Genomic DNA, 16,116 nt, shown 5'->3' with positions numbered 1-16,116 from the left:
ATACGTTTGATAGCTTCTGTTGTTTATTCGAAACGCATTTATCGACAATCCGTCGATAACGAGTTACATGCAAAAGCGGTGTGACAGCAATTGCGGTTTAGCCTCAATGTACCTACATTTAGTGCGATATTTATGGAGAGCTTGAGAAATGTAAATTTCGTATACACGGTTCAACATGATTGGAAATTAAACGGATGAATGTTCGAGTGTTATTCTACTAGATATTAAGCTAAACGTTACGCGGCAGCAGTATTGTGCTGAGATAATTTCAAAATTACACTGTAAAAAAATTTGTAAAACTACATTAAAATTATGTAAATTTACATAAATAATAAATGTAAAATTACATGATAAATAATGAAAAGGTAAACATTTCTATTATTTATTGTGTAATTTTACACTTATAATTTATGTAATTTTACATATTTTTGTGTAATATATTACATATTTTTTTACAGTCTAGCTAGTCTAAAGATGAGATGAAAATATGTCAATTCATCTCAGATAAGAGATGAAGATGATTTTGTTTTGTATATATCTAGATCAAATTATATAGCGATTCATCTAGATAATTTTCAGATAATATTATTTTTAAGATCGCTTATGTAAACACAGTTATAAAAAAAAATGTAAATTATAAAAGGGATGTATAAAAATATATTCATACTTTTATCGTTATTGCTGAAGTATTTTTATGTGCAACGGTCCGAAATCAAATTATCTAAACATTATTCTAGATAATTTAGTAAAGATAACACTTTTTTCATCCAAGATGCAGATAATACACATTTTTATTATTTATATAAAGGTGAGATGACGCCAAAATTTTATCTAGACGATCATCTATATAATTTTATTTAGACAACAGCAAATCCTATTTGCACGTGGCGAAAATGATGATTTTAATTCTGGTGGAATTAATAAACAAATATCGAGGCAATTGTTTTAAAAGTATTTGAACGTTTCTCCGAATCAAAAATACAAATCTGACGTAAGAAATATAAATAGACATTTTATTTAGACAACAGCAAATCCTATTTGCACGTGGCGAAAATGATGATTTTAATTCTGGTGGAATTAATAAACAAATATCGAGGCAATTGTTTTAAAAGTATTTGAACGTTTCTCCGAATCAAAAATACAAATCTGACGTAAGAAATATAAATAGACATTTTAGTGTTCGTGATTTGTGATTTAACGCAGAGCTTTATTACTCTGGTATTAAGTATCCTGACGAGGCAGAACCGACGATAAGGTTATCTATAATGATGATTCACAGAAAGTGAATTATGATACATTGCAATATCCACTGCAATCGTCGGTTCGTATAGACGTGTTAATATTGTATAAAAGATATTGGATAATTAGGCGACTGCACGTACGTATCCTAAAGGATTAATCACAAAAAGTTCCTCTATTTTTTATAAAATTCCAGTATCAGTATTTTTTCAAGCGTCGAGTCTTTTATTTTATAAAATTTATTCTATAAAAAAGAAGCAGTTTAATGCAAAAATGTTTTTCTTAAATGTTAGAGGTACCGAAATTGATTTTTCATTGTAAAAATGACGATATAAAATTGCAACGTTCATTATCCTACTGATGATGAACTAAGAGTTAATAAAGGAGGTTGAAAAATCTCACAAACTTTGCGCACGTTGGGGAATAAATTTACGAGTGGAAACATGCGGGTAGCAAAGTTGAAGAAAGTCGAATGAACCAGGAAAAAGTGGGCTTGTAGAAATTAGACTTTACGTGCAAAAATATTGCGTTTCGTTCTCAATTTATTTATTTATTTATTTTAAGCAAATACACAAACAAATTATAACGTAATATTTATCGAAGAGAAGTTATTTTGTGTATACAGCATGTGTATACGAGTGTAGGAAGTGTGTTGTTTTTCCTGTAAAAATTTCCCATAAAAATGATATTTACGACTTACAGGAATCCTCGTTTAGTTTCGTTGCAAAATGTAGGAGGATTTTTCTCGCTGAAAGCTGCCGGATAGTTCTTTCATCGCGGATTCAAAACAACGACGGGGTCGGAACGTGTTTTGAAACAGTGATAAATGACAGCCACTGAAAGAAGGACGAGGCAATTGTTGTTTCTCCCGTATTCGAGCGGAAAAATGTCGACGATCATTGACCGAAAGATTGCGCTTCAATAATTAATTGATAGCCCCTGATTGACGCGTTATTATTACACGCGTGATTCATCTCATTCACTCGATTAGCGAACAATTATATATGTACACTAACGCACCCTCGTCATTCAGAGAACGAGGAGGACTAATTGGATCCGCATTTGCGTATCAATTTTCCGCGATAATTTTATTCAGGCCCGCTCGAATAACAATCTTCTCGAGTTTGGATCGCTTATCGGAAAAATATCGCATCGATGACGCTTTTCTAACTCATTGTCAGGTAAAACATCAAATTCATGAACGTCATTGTGATTTTATTCGTCACTTCAAAGCTAATTGGACAAAAATGATTGAAAAATGAATTTAAAGATGACAAAAGGAATCGTACATTTTAAATAATCGCTTTATTTTTCATTTTCACAAAATTGAATGTTGCTTGAATATTATTAGAATATATGTGAATAATAGAATAAATAAATAATTGTAATATAACAAACATTTTTTTTCAAAGAGTGAATTTCAAGTGACGTCATCATGATGTCATTATGAGCTTTATGTTCTACCTGGAAAATGATTTGGCGAATTCGAAAAATCATGGATGTAATCGGACTTGCCGTGTGGTCTGACTCGATCAAGTCTTTTCTACTGGAAACGCAAATGAGGGCTCGATTGGGATAGTTATGAGGGATAAATTGATGATCGTTATTTCTTACTCGATTTTATTTCAAATTCGTGTTTTATCATCGATTCTTAAAATTCCCAATAGTCATTATTAGGTACTATAAAATGATGACATTTATATATGTTTTTACTCGCGTAATTTCTTATTAATTTCTATTAATTATAATTAGTCATTACGTTCGACATTATTTTATAACGCAAATGAGAGGAATCGATCGGTTTAATTATGAGGGATAAATTGATGATTGTTATTCCTTACTCGATTTCTCATTTGATCATCGGTTCTTAAAATTGTCAATAATGATTATTACTACAAAATGATGACATTTTTATATTCTTTTTACTCTACATAATTTCTTACTATAATTTTTATTAATTGTAATTAATTATTACTTTTGAAATGATTTTATAATTAACCATAATTGAGTTTATTATATTGCATACAGTATCGCAATTGATATATATTAATATGATTATTAAGTTTATATTGAAAACTCAATTAATTTAGTCGATAAACATTTGAGTATCGTCATCAATATTTATTAATTCGCGGAAAATTTGCGCGTATGCATGTAAAAACATATCGATAAACCAATATAATTTGATCAATCGTTGCTAGCATATTGATAAAATTATCGTTTATATAATTCTATATTGCAAATACGTTTCATTATCGATTCTTAACAATTCTCAATAGTGATTATTTAGATAAAATGATAATATTTATATTCTTTTCGCTCTCCGCATTTTACTACATAATAAATAAAATTGTATAACAATAAGAGAATTTGCTCTTTTTACGACAATCAATATCGCAGCGAATGAAACAACACATATGATTATCGAGGATAAGAACATTTTTCTTGCGAGGGAGATAGAATATTATTACATGATATTACATATGAAATGATTATACGTTTCTTATTCGACCTCTTTGTATAATAGAATCCTTACATATTTTTTTGCACCTTTTCACACTGCTTTACACAGCTACAACGTAATGAAATATCTTACTCGGTGGAAATAACATCTCGTTTCGAATTAACGTCTTGAAAATGAGTAAACCGCGGTTCAGAGAGAACTGAGTTCTTCGAAAAACCGTGCTGGACGACGAGAATTTTCTTTTTCGAGGAGAGAACGGTTTACTTTGAAACCGGGAAACGGATATAGAAATATAAGTGAAATGTATATATACATTCACCTGTGACATTTATTCGATTTGATCCTTTTATTTTATATCATCATCCATGTTGTCTATTAATCGTTCGAGGCGCCTAATGAAAAGTCACGCATCGGAACTAATTGCGCATTGATGACGAGATATCTAATCCATCCGTCTGGGTATTAATTAAAAATGACGTGTGACGAACCTTTTCGCACGTGCACAATGCTGGAAGAAAAAAAAGGTGGTAGAGAACTAGAATCAGTCCGTTGAAATCAAGTCGCCGACTACCGACTCGTGGCGTCGTAATTGAAAAGCGAGACGACAACCCTAAATTACGAGCGGCAAATTAAGCCCTCGGTGTTAATGAACCCGGCCGATGACGACGTCGACGATGTTGACAACATCTATGCATTTCGCAGAACTGTTTATCTTCTTGCAGTCACTGATATATCACGACTTTTTACATCATTCTTTTATTGGATTTCTCTGTACGGTAATAATAATTGTCGAGAATCGTTTTTTCGTAATTAGAGAATCTTGCGCAACAGAAATAATAAAATAAAATTGTAAAATTAATGTAAGAACAGGCCAACTCAAGAGCATAAATTATTAGGATGTTAGTGAATATTATAAATTTTTGTTACTTCCCAATTATACCATATTAAAACAATTAAAACATATTAATACAATTAAATGAAACGTTTCGACTGTACGCAGTCTTCATCAGTGGTGTCATATAGTATTAGTCAATTATAAAATTTTAAAAAACATTTCGACGATGCAAACGATTGCAATTCATACTATTAATTATAATCATGTATAAAATAACTTGGATGATGCGAACGATTACAACTTTTGATGATGTGTATCATGTATGATTTTGAGGCTGAATACATCACTATATAAATGTTTTTTAAAATTTTATAATTGACTAATACCATATGACACCACTGATGAAGACTGCGTACAGTCGAAACGTTTGATTTAATTATATTAATATGTTTTAATTGTTTTAATATGGTATAATTGGGAAGTAATAAAAATTTATAATATTTACTAACATCCTAATAATTTATGCTCTTGAGTTGGCCTGTTCTTACATTAATTTTACAATTTTATTTTAATATATAAGAGCGTTATAATTTTTTACTAATTTATTATTTTAGAAATAATAAACTTTTAAATTATTGTTTGGATTTTTTTAAGAAAAAAATTGTTTTAGATCTGTGTGTAAACAAGAATCTGCACTATCAAGTGCTAAGCTTGACAATTCTAATAAGTCTTATCTACATAATATAGACGAAAAATAAATTGAAAGAAAAGTGGAATAATCTCTTGCGAAAGAACTTAAGCAATAATGTATAAAAATTGAAACATTCAAAACTTATACGTACACAGAGATCATTTTCTTTTAGAATTTACCCTAAAACTCATGGTAATCATAAGACAATATGGTATTTTTACAAGAGATTTTATAAAAGTTTCTCTGTTTAATATATTTATCACAATAAAATAACAGCTGCTTTGATTAATTTGCAGTTTATTTTTTTTTTGGCAATGATGGCATTATTTATTGCAAGTTTTCATTTTACATATCTTTTTCTAATTAATCCTAAGAAATGTATAATTTCAGTTTCTAAGTGAGTTTGTACATGATAAGATATAAAACATGTTCGATTAATTTGATTATGTTAATATTTTTATTGCGCTAAATATTAATCAGAGAAACTCTTATAAAATTCTTGCAATACCATATTGTTCTATGATTATCATGATTTTCAGGGTAAATTCTAAGAGAAAAGAAAGAATTGTCTCCGTGTATAATTAACACACATTTTTATATATCTATAACTATGCAGTTAATAAAAATTGTTCGAGTCGAGGAAAAAGCTTCCTCTTTAATCTCTTTTCGCTTAAGCATTAAGTAATTAAGTGTCAGCGGCACAATAGAAAGATTCCAAGGATTCAAAGTATCGGTTACTATTGACAGTCTAGCGTCAGAAACGAAATTTCCAAGATAATTTAACGAAAGTTCCGTCTCTTCCTCTGGTTCGCCGCGTTGATGCGTACTTTAACGCGAATCGAAGAATATAGAAAGCTTGGCAAGCAATTCGCGCAGCAAAGTGAGTCTTTTCACCTGTGCTGTCCTCAATTGAAATTAACCATCCCATGAATCATCCTGCGATGAATGGGGGAGAACAAAGCCGGTAAAAGGGTGTTTGCTCTCCGATTGAGCAGGCTTTGAAGGAGACGAGAACCCTGAAAAGAGAAGAAAAAGGTGTCACGTGCGCGATAACCCGACCTGGGGGTATTTATTATATTTATATTTATAGACTCAATTTGTATGATCAGCTTTTTCGAATCTTCTCTCTCCGCATCATCGGCGCACAAATATGACGCAAAAGTTGGAGATAAAGGAGCAATAATCGCAAAACGTGAAGAAACATGCAGCCTAAATATAGGTCATCGTGTGCAATTCGACACGATGAACGCGATGAGAATAAGGAAAAAAAGTGATATCTGCGATACTTTTTTTCTCTCCGTCCAAATTTCGTTCGCAAATAAATATGTCGATACGTTATCGCGTCTCTGTATATACATATATGTGGTCGTTTACGTTTCAGATGAACGTCGTTAATTTATATTCTTCCTGCACGATGATACTGCTCGGCATTTTGGCGTCTACGACGATAATCGGCCTCACAAGTTCCGCTCCTCTATCATCGTACGAAAGAAGGGAGGACGTGTCGGATGATCGTCCGAAAATTTTCCTGCTGATGGATCAAAGGATACCAGAACTGGAGGTATGTTTTTTCTTCTTTATTAATGACGCACGCGACATATATGTTTGTATAATGCTTTCAAACTTTTTAGAAGGTAAGACGACAAAATATAATTATTCTATTTTAAAAATGAGATTGAATTTATTATATTTATTATAATTGCTCCGATAATAATAATATAGTCAACGAGCGATTTCACGCGTATAAATTTCGTTTACTTATTCCGATTAATATTTACACCACAATAAAAACATAAATTAATCGAACATATTTTATATATTATTGTGGTAGATATTAATATTTTTTATTGTGGTAAATATTAATTAGAGAAATTTATAAAATTCTTTCACATGAATTTTCACAGGGTAAATTCTAAGAGAAAACTCTCCGTGTTCGAATACGCTTTTATCTTTCAAGATTTATTTTCGCATTATTACATATATAATTGAAAATGAAAATTTTAAAGTGTCAAGCAGGCAATAAGAGCCAAATCGCGGATGCCAGTGCGTTACCCCAACGAAAAAATTTAGTTTTGTTGGGATAACGCACTATCATCCGCGATTTGGCTCTTATTGCCTGTTTGACACTTTAAAATTAATATTTATATTACAGAGCCTTGTTAAACTCTGAAAATGAAAAATTCTGTTAAAAGAATCACAAAATGCAAATCAGTGGCATTTCGAGTTCATTGAAGTGATAGGGGAGTATATCAATAATCCGTCGATAAATCCTTAATGCGTTAAAGGCCGCGTATAAATTACGCTTGAATGTGCTTGCGAACAACAACAACGTTTCAAGTGCGAGGACTATTGTGCTGACAGGACGAGACACATGTCGGATCGCGCTCGGCTAGTTTACACAAGCAAGCTTTACGTTTTGAATTGTTAATTGTGCGTAGGATCGACTAGCAATGTATGTGCATGTACATCCAGTCTACACAGAGATAACACATAGTATATACGTATACGTGTACAAGATATACACAGGAGATGCGAGGTAAGCGCGCTTCTCGGTTTCGCGGATCGGCGTGATGGGAAATGACGTAAACATGTGGTATATGTATGTATTGGTATACAAGAGAGCGAATCGGAAGAGAATCCGATTCATGAATGAAGATATTCCCTCTTTCTAGTTTAGAAATGCGCGCACGTGGAAGATCTCACGTCGCGTTACAACGGATTTGCGTCCCTTCTTATTTCCTGTGCACATCCTGTACGCAGGTTTCTTTTGGAGCGAACAGGTTTTGAAAGCTTTGAGGATCGAAGACGCGTCTTCTCTCGCATTTTTCGCTATACACATACTCTGCCGAAAGAGTAAATATTGAAATATTCGTGGTTTCCAACAATGGAAGTCGTATATGCAGTGTTACATAATGTTACATGGTCTTACAGGGTCACACAACGTCGACTTGTATATCTACCTTGAACGCTTAACTTTTTTTACTTCACCCTATATTGAAGCATCCTATATTTATTACATTTTCCACGCGCGATTTATCGTATTTAATATTTAAAGTCGTAAAAAGACTATTAAAATATATTTTTTTTGTCACATAATATGTGTAAAAATAAATTTGTTACGCCTTTTTCCTCTTTGAAAACAGCTCATTTTCAAAAATTATTTATGAAGCATAAAATCATGTTTATGTTACATGATACGATCTCGCGATTAATAGATAAAATTATTATTGATATTAATTTTTGACCGAATCATTCTTTATATATAAAAATAAATAAAAAAAATTGAAAAAAATCTGAAAGTAGAACGATGAAAAATTTGCGAATTGCATTCTTGAATTTTTCATTCTCATTTCAAGACATATTGCGTAAAAGTGTGTCACATTATTCATATACGACATTCATTATTTGCTCTTTGCCATAAGTGCGCATCTTCCGATTCGTTGCATTATGCAGTATAAATTGAAAGCTCTCTTAGCGAGAGCTCGCACTTTCGGATGTTATTACGTAAAATTTGTGCAAAATTCGCAATTGCTCGTGATTGTATGTAAATTGAACATTATGGGATCGAAAGTATGAGAGAGAGAGAGCGGAAATCTCATTTTCGAAAATATGCAATAAAATATGTAGCCTATTAATCTTGCTTAAATTCATTATTCATCTATCTTTCGCTGTAATCCGACATGACTTTTAATCACAAAATTGATCAAAATATTTAATGCTAAATATTGTATTAATGGCATTGTAAATCGACACCTTGATCTTTAAAATCTCAATATTTATTTTTATAATTATTTTCATGGAAAATGGATTTGTACTCTCTCTAATGTATTAACAATAATAATTTTATATTTAATTTAATTTAATTGTACTTAATTTTATTGTATTTAGTAAACGAGAAAGTTTCCCTTTAGTATACACAGACAAAAACACAAATGGAGAACAAAAATGTGCGAAAACAATTCAATATGAGGGGATTTAACTGAAGTTCCTCAATAGAGAACATAAATAAATACATATATAAAAGAATGATAGTCGTAAATTTTAATTGTAATATTTTATTTTACAATTTTAGGATGAAATATTGGGCAACGAACTCGGATCGGAAGTGACGCGCGCCAAGAGGATCGGATCCTTGTCGATCGTCAACAACCTGGACGTGCTGAGACAGAGGGTCCTGCTGGAGCTGGCTCGTAGGAAGGCTCTGCAGGATCAGCGACAGATCGACGAAAATCGCCGGGTCCTCGAGAGTATCGGCAAGAGATCGGTGCCGGGATCGGATGCTGGCAGAATCGCGGCGAGATCCGAGAAATCGAGGAACAATCGAGGCGAAGGATCGTTCAACAGATTCGAATGGACCGAAGAGGACGATCCGTTGGTCCGTGAATCGCAGGACGATCGGATGACCAAAGTACGAGAGAGTCGCATATTCTTTCTTCTAGATTTATTCCTTATTTTCGACTCGTTTCATTATTTATTATTCTTAATTATCATGGTAAATGGATGTTTCGGTTCTTCCATCGGACCATTTTCAATATATAAAGTAATTAAAAATTAATAATTGTAATAAATAATTGTTTGGCTCTTAATTGCCTCCCTTTTTTCAATATTCATTTAGATTTAGTAATCCATACTCAGAGCCTTATTTTATTTACAGTATGAGATAGAGGTTTATATAGAAAAAAATTAATTTGATTAAAATTGTATATCGCATAAGAGTACATTAATAATAATAATGTTAATGTTTCAGGTGCAGGCTAACGAACTACGTCTGTTGTAACCGCGTCCACGACCTGCAAAGAAAAACTCCAGATCCGATATCTTTTAGCTCTATTGCTATATGCGATTTTTAATCGGCCATTTTATTATTAATAAGTTATTTTATCAATTGTCCTTGTTTTTTTGTTATTTATGCGTATTTCTCGGGTGACAAATAGTTTACGGCATTAAGGCAGATAGGCGATACAAGTGTAAAAAATTGCTAAATTTTACAATTTAATGTGTAAAACAGTTGCGAACAAATTCAAATTGAGAAATCGAAATATTTTTACGGCATAATATTCTCAACTCCTCTTCTATATAATTTCCATTAATTTTAATGTTTATTTATTTGAGTCAGATTGCAATATATTAATGCACGATCCGGCATTTGTGGTCTGACAAAGAATAAAAAATCGCGATTGCATTGTTCGAAGATACGATATATGTACGATGATGTATGTCTGATAGATTTGTGACTATATTGCGCGTTGAACGTTCTCCAAAAACAAACGCGCAGAGATCTGAGAGCTTTACTTATCGTTCCTTTCTTATATCTTAGCTTCTTCGGACATGGAGACAATGGTGTAACGAAGCAGTATTATACATTGTGATCTTGTGGTCTAAGAGTTCTTCTATATTTCGCAGAGAATATATTCCCGTTCCTCTTAGCGTGTATTTAGTTAAATTGTATCCGCAGCACTTATCAATTATTCGCATTTGTAGAAGACGATGCGACAATGTATGAGAGCGACGCGTGAGTTGATTAAACTTGCAACTTCACTCTTTTGCCAACCTCTATATAAATGTACAAATACTTCGTTATATTCGATAGCGATATCGCCTTTCTCGCGTAAATCCAGCGTCGATCGTTGGATGCGACAGGCACTCGACTGCATGTGTGTACCTGCAGTTTGCAACTCTGAACGAAGTCTATTTTCTGCATAGTGTGTTAATCAAAGATAAATTGTCCACGAATCGATAAATAATTACTTAAATCTTGTAAAAGGATCCGGAAATCAGATATACTATTTAATGTTGAGAGAAGACTATTATAATATATGATAAGATCGATAAAGTACAACAGATGTATTCTACATACTAATTTAGAAATAGTTTTACATGCATCTTGTTTTTTGCTTGATTTTAAATTTTAATTTAATTTTCATTAAATGATTATACGATACAATTGTTTTTCTTTTAACTTTCATTACTGATAACTATATGCGATTTTATTTCTTATATCGTCTCTTCTTGCTGTTGTTTATTTACACAGTTATTATTTATCGTAACAAGAGTACAAAAGCAGCGATTATTATCGACTAAAGTTTAAAATAGTTTAAAATAATATACAGAATTATTTTAAGATGTCACGGATGAAAATACGGCAAATAGAACATGTATGCATTATCACTATGATTATTTAATATGCATTCGATACGATTGTGCCACATACAAGAATATCTATATAAAAAATTGAAATTGTTTCAATTTGTTTCATCAAAATGCGATCTTAGGATATCCAAGAAAAAAATATAGTTATTAAATCTCTTTCAATAATAACCATCTCTCAGTGTTATATTATATTATATATAGAACTTAGAATATATAGAGATACTATTCTTCTTTCGTGTCAAAACTTCTTTTTATTTAAAACAATTAATTTAAATATTATGTAAAAATATATCTGTCGAGAAAGGATTTATGAATATATTGAAATATGTATGTTACGCATATAAATTTCATAGCGCGATAAATTATTTATTTTCAAACACATAATTTTTTCTTATGTACAGATTGCCTGCTATTATTTTGTCATTATGATATCGAGTCGGTGACAGCTAATAAAAATATTGAATTTGTGTGATTTACGTGAATTAATGATAATAAATTTCGTTTAAAGCTAGCGATAAATATCTTTCGTAGATCCCTATATACGTATAAAAAAGGATCATAATTAATGATGTAACAGTGTCATTATTTTTCGACCACAATCATAATTTTTCTTAAAAAAAGTTTTATTATTTTAATTCATTGTCGAAATGCTTACATATTATTATTACAGTTATACAGTATGGAATAACATCAACTTCAATCATTTTTAGTGAATGAAGATGGCAATCCATTTCTCTGTAAATAGTACGTCTGCTGAATTATTACATGGTGAACTGTACAGTGTCACTATTAAAAATATTATCAATATACATACATTTCTCTTCATGCATTTTTTAAAAAGAAAATATCAAGGAAATTTAAAAAATCTTTTAGCGCAATTAAGTTGAACATTGATTGGACGTTAAATATTGTGGATAATTTTTTTACTGCAAATTCTTAAAACACTATATAAATATATAACATAAATCATAAACATCCAAGACTCGAGTAACGTAAAAATACAATTACATAGGGCAATCCAATATTATTTCGAATGATATTTTGAGGATCAATTCTTTATTGCGCGTTTGTTTATTAATTAAGTATTTAAATATATAACTAAGAGATTTATAAAACCGTATAATTTTTTAGCACAATTAAAATCCATAAATCTTCTTATAATCAAGAATATAGATAAAGTATATTCACAAAATATATTCATAGATTTCGTTCTATTCAAATTGTCATAAAAAACTGTGAACCATAAAGACATCACTAATTGTAAATGAAATTTTATCATTGCACGTTTTATGCAAGATATCATTATAGTTCTCATGCAAATCAGGCTCATGCATATTCATGATAATAATATGGATCATCCTGTATAATAGAAAAGTAAAAGAATATGAATGGCTGATATTATATCAAATTCTAACTAAATTGCCGCGAGTTGATGTTGATAATAAAAAATATTCCTTCTATAATGCTGAGGTAATTATAATTTACGAAGATCGAGAACGAATACACTGCCATCGGATGCTGATGCGCCGACTTTATCGCCGCGACTATTCCAGCAGACTTCGAAAATGCCACCCGTCCCCTTGTAACTGTGCACCAACTGCCCGCTCTGTTTGAATGAGAACAAATATATATTGGTTGCAATTTCACTTTTAACATTACATCAGTGATAAACAAAAATTTTGAAATACTCACTTGAGTGGACCATATATGAACACATTTGTCAAAGCTGCCACTAGCGAGAAATTTCCCATCCGGACTAAACGCTACGCTATAAACTGGCTCGGTATGTTTTGTAAGTGTGTGTATGCATACACCTCTCTCCACATCCCACAGCCTAACAGTAGAGTCAAATGACGCACTCGCCAAGGTTAAATTCATATTCGGATTGTGTGTTCCTGGACCAGTCGGGGACCATTTGATAGTATAAATTTCTTTGCTGTGTGCCTGTAAATCGTGTACCCATGTATCTTGCTTCATAGACCAGATTTTTAAACTCATGTCGTCCGAACAACTAGCCAATAAGTTTCCTTGTGGATCCCATTTAATTGCATTAACTTCGTTCTGCAAAACAAAGAGAAAAAAGGGAATGAAGAGAACAGTATATTTTGCACTTGAACAAAAATATGTATATGTATACGCACTGTATGTCCTTGGAAGCTCTTGATCGGCTTATCAACGGTAAGTTTGCATACGTGTATGCACTGATCTGTGGAACAACTCGCGAATGATGTGTTTGTCTGCCAGTCGACATCTAAAGCTGGTGCGCAATGGAAACTAAACTGTTGCGTACACTGCCCGCTTTCGGCGTCCCAGATGATGGTAGTTTTATCGACGCCAGCGCTCAAAATATAATTGCCGCGTTTGTTCCACTTCAACGCGAAGATCGGACCTTTATGTTGACCCAAAGTAGATGCCAGCCGGCCGTCAGTTGTCCATATACGCGCATATCCATCATAACTTCCAGTTGCAAGTAATGTACCATCACACTGCAAAAGTTGAAAACGCATGTCATCATGGTATTTAACAAAAAATAAATAAAACTATATGTCTAAGATTGTTCGTACCTTCCAATCTAACGAAGTAACATCCTTATTGCTAGGCACTTCGGTACCTCCCTTTTGAATACAGTGACGCAAAACCAATTGATTGGGTGCTAGTGAATTATCGGACATGTCCCAAATACGTGCAGTACTATCACCCGAACCAGAAGCCAAAAGATCAGTAGTCGGATTCCAGGCACAAATAAAGACTTCCGATTCGTGACCGCGTAATTTTGTAGCCTTACTAGCAGGAATTTCAACGGCACTGGCGTTGGAGCCTGTCGTCGCTCCTGTCGTCGGCTCGTCCACTTCCATCTCCGTTCCTCTGTCGCCAGTTCGATCATTATTACTTACTTCATTAGATGTGACAACTAAGAAGAAAAAATATTTTGTATATTTGTTAGTTTTTATCAGTTATTATTTAGATATTAATTTTGTTCCTTTTTAATTCGTTCATTCTAATTAATTTATTTAACTGTATGCCACTAATTGACGGACAGATTGATATTGAATTATATTTCTCACTTCTAGTCACTTTTAACAATGAAAATTTATTTCTTTACGAAATATACTTTTCATTGTTACATCTGACAAAAATGATTTGTAATATAACTTGCAAAATGACCGCAATTTATGGCTGTCCTATATTAATCTGCCTGGGTTATAAGGAGGTTTGAAAAACTTCAATTTTTCCCGAACCAGGGTGTACCAGGCTCTTAACACAATGCGTGCATGCTTTTTCTGTTTAATATCTATTATTTTCTTAACATTTAGCTCAATCTTTGCATTTTTAACTTACATGTATAATATATTATATACTTTATTGTTATAAAATATAAAAGGAATAAATTACCTTCTTCGCCATTCGTATCCTGACCATCAGCTTTGCCCTGCTGTTTCTGTTGGTTAATTTGATTCTGTCGGGTCGCAACCACATCTGGCATAACAGCGTCGATAAGAGATAATGATTCCACCATTCTCTGTTCCGTGCCATCTTCACCTATAGATATTTCTGCTTCTGTATACTGTAGTCCCTTCTGAAGTATGGATAAAAGAGCTGCCGGTGGTACTAAAGCTCCATTAATATTGCTTTGTGATATATGTGACTCGATGCCAAATGTATAAGCAGAATGTTGGAAGCCTGCAAGAGAGAGAAGTTTGACGATAAAATTGTTATACTTTGACAATGTTAAACTTAAACGAGTCCATCATGAGAGATTCATTTCGAGGGTAAAAAGTCATATTAAATTAAGTCGCAAATTTAATTTAATTATAGTTGCTGTCTTCTAACCAAATTTGTTATCTTCCAAAAATTGTCACATAAATCTTACTGCTTATCAAGAGTGAGACTGAGAACACAGAATAAAAATGAGCTGAGAAAATGCTTTCGGAATGACTGGCGACTCGCTCGCACAATGAAGAGCAAATTATTTTCACGTATATAACGATAGAAAAATATTTCTTATATAACAAAGAGGTGTCCTCATGGTCACAAAGTGTTAAAAAAAATTGTCGCTGCTCGGAGCAAAGGAATAAAAAGCAAAAGCGCATTCGTCAAGTGTACATTACAAGGTTATAAAGCCAAGTTCGGTAAATCGTACCGGATTCTTGCAGGTATCGGTAAACCAAGAAGTTGACCTCATCGCTGGAGAAGCTCATCGTGTTTGACATTTACGGTACTAACACGACATATTTACAGCAAAGTAATCGACGCCGAGGAACCGTTCCTCGAGTTCCCTCGCACGGAGATCACGAGTTTTCCTCGGCGAGAACAACTATTTCCTCGTCCTTGTTCGGAGCTGCGTTTGCCGCGTCGAAGTCGAAACCAAACACCGTGCTTCGGCGAGCGTCGTCGTGGGATCGCAGTGGTGGCTGGGAGAAACAAGGGGAAGAGAGACACGCACACACTCGGCGCGCGCTGTCATTGGTCGGCGCTGTTACACCTCGTTGACATGGAGATGAGGAAGAACGGGTGACATCCAATAGGAGAACGCGGCCCTAGAAACTGCGACAGGCTGCGCTCTTGTCCCTAGAAAGCGAAGCTTCCTATTGGACGTCGCGTAAATGCGAATCCGCCATTTGAAAAGCAGCGTTAACATAGTGCAGATAAAAAAATATATTATATTATATATTATTTGTAATATGTTTATTATATATTTATTTATTTATTTGTAATATATTTATATATTTATTTCTA

The 16,116-nt window shown here is 32.8% G+C and overlaps 2 protein-coding genes across 2 annotated transcripts in view; one reads left to right on the top strand and one right to left on the bottom strand.

Moving 5' to 3' along the window:
• The window catches only part of Dh44 (corticotropin-releasing diuretic hormone 44), a 33,687-nt gene extending 20,756 nt beyond the window's left edge, over window positions 1–12,931 (top strand). The window contains exons 2-4 of the mRNA XM_029316906.2: window positions 6,611–6,790; window positions 9,302–9,637; window positions 9,977–12,931. Of these exons, the coding sequence (XP_029172739.1) occupies window positions 6,611–6,790; window positions 9,302–9,637; window positions 9,977–10,006 (546 nt within the window). The 3' untranslated portion in view covers window positions 10,007–12,931. The remainder of the gene's footprint in view (window positions 1–6,610; window positions 6,791–9,301; window positions 9,638–9,976) is intronic.
• LOC114941780 (transducin beta like ebi) lies at window positions 11,985–15,806 on the bottom strand. The gene is made up of 6 exons (XM_029316905.2): window positions 15,521–15,806; window positions 14,773–15,060; window positions 13,944–14,290; window positions 13,521–13,865; window positions 13,072–13,440; window positions 11,985–12,985 (listed from the first exon to the last, which is right to left on the bottom strand). Exons 1-6 carry the CDS (start codon window positions 15,588–15,590, stop codon window positions 12,854–12,856), a joined length of 1,551 nt encoding a protein of 516 aa, XP_029172738.1. The 5' UTR covers window positions 15,591–15,806; the 3' UTR covers window positions 11,985–12,853.
• Window positions 15,807–16,116: the final 310 nt, after the last annotated feature.

This window comes from Nylanderia fulva, unplaced genomic scaffold (assembly GCF_048542155.1).
Source record: "Nylanderia fulva isolate GAGA-0341 unplaced genomic scaffold, ASM4854215v1 Scaffold3, whole genome shotgun sequence".
NCBI classification, from domain to species: Eukaryota; Metazoa; Arthropoda; class Insecta; order Hymenoptera; family Formicidae; genus Nylanderia; species Nylanderia fulva.
This window is presented reverse-complemented; position numbering and strand designations above follow the sequence as displayed.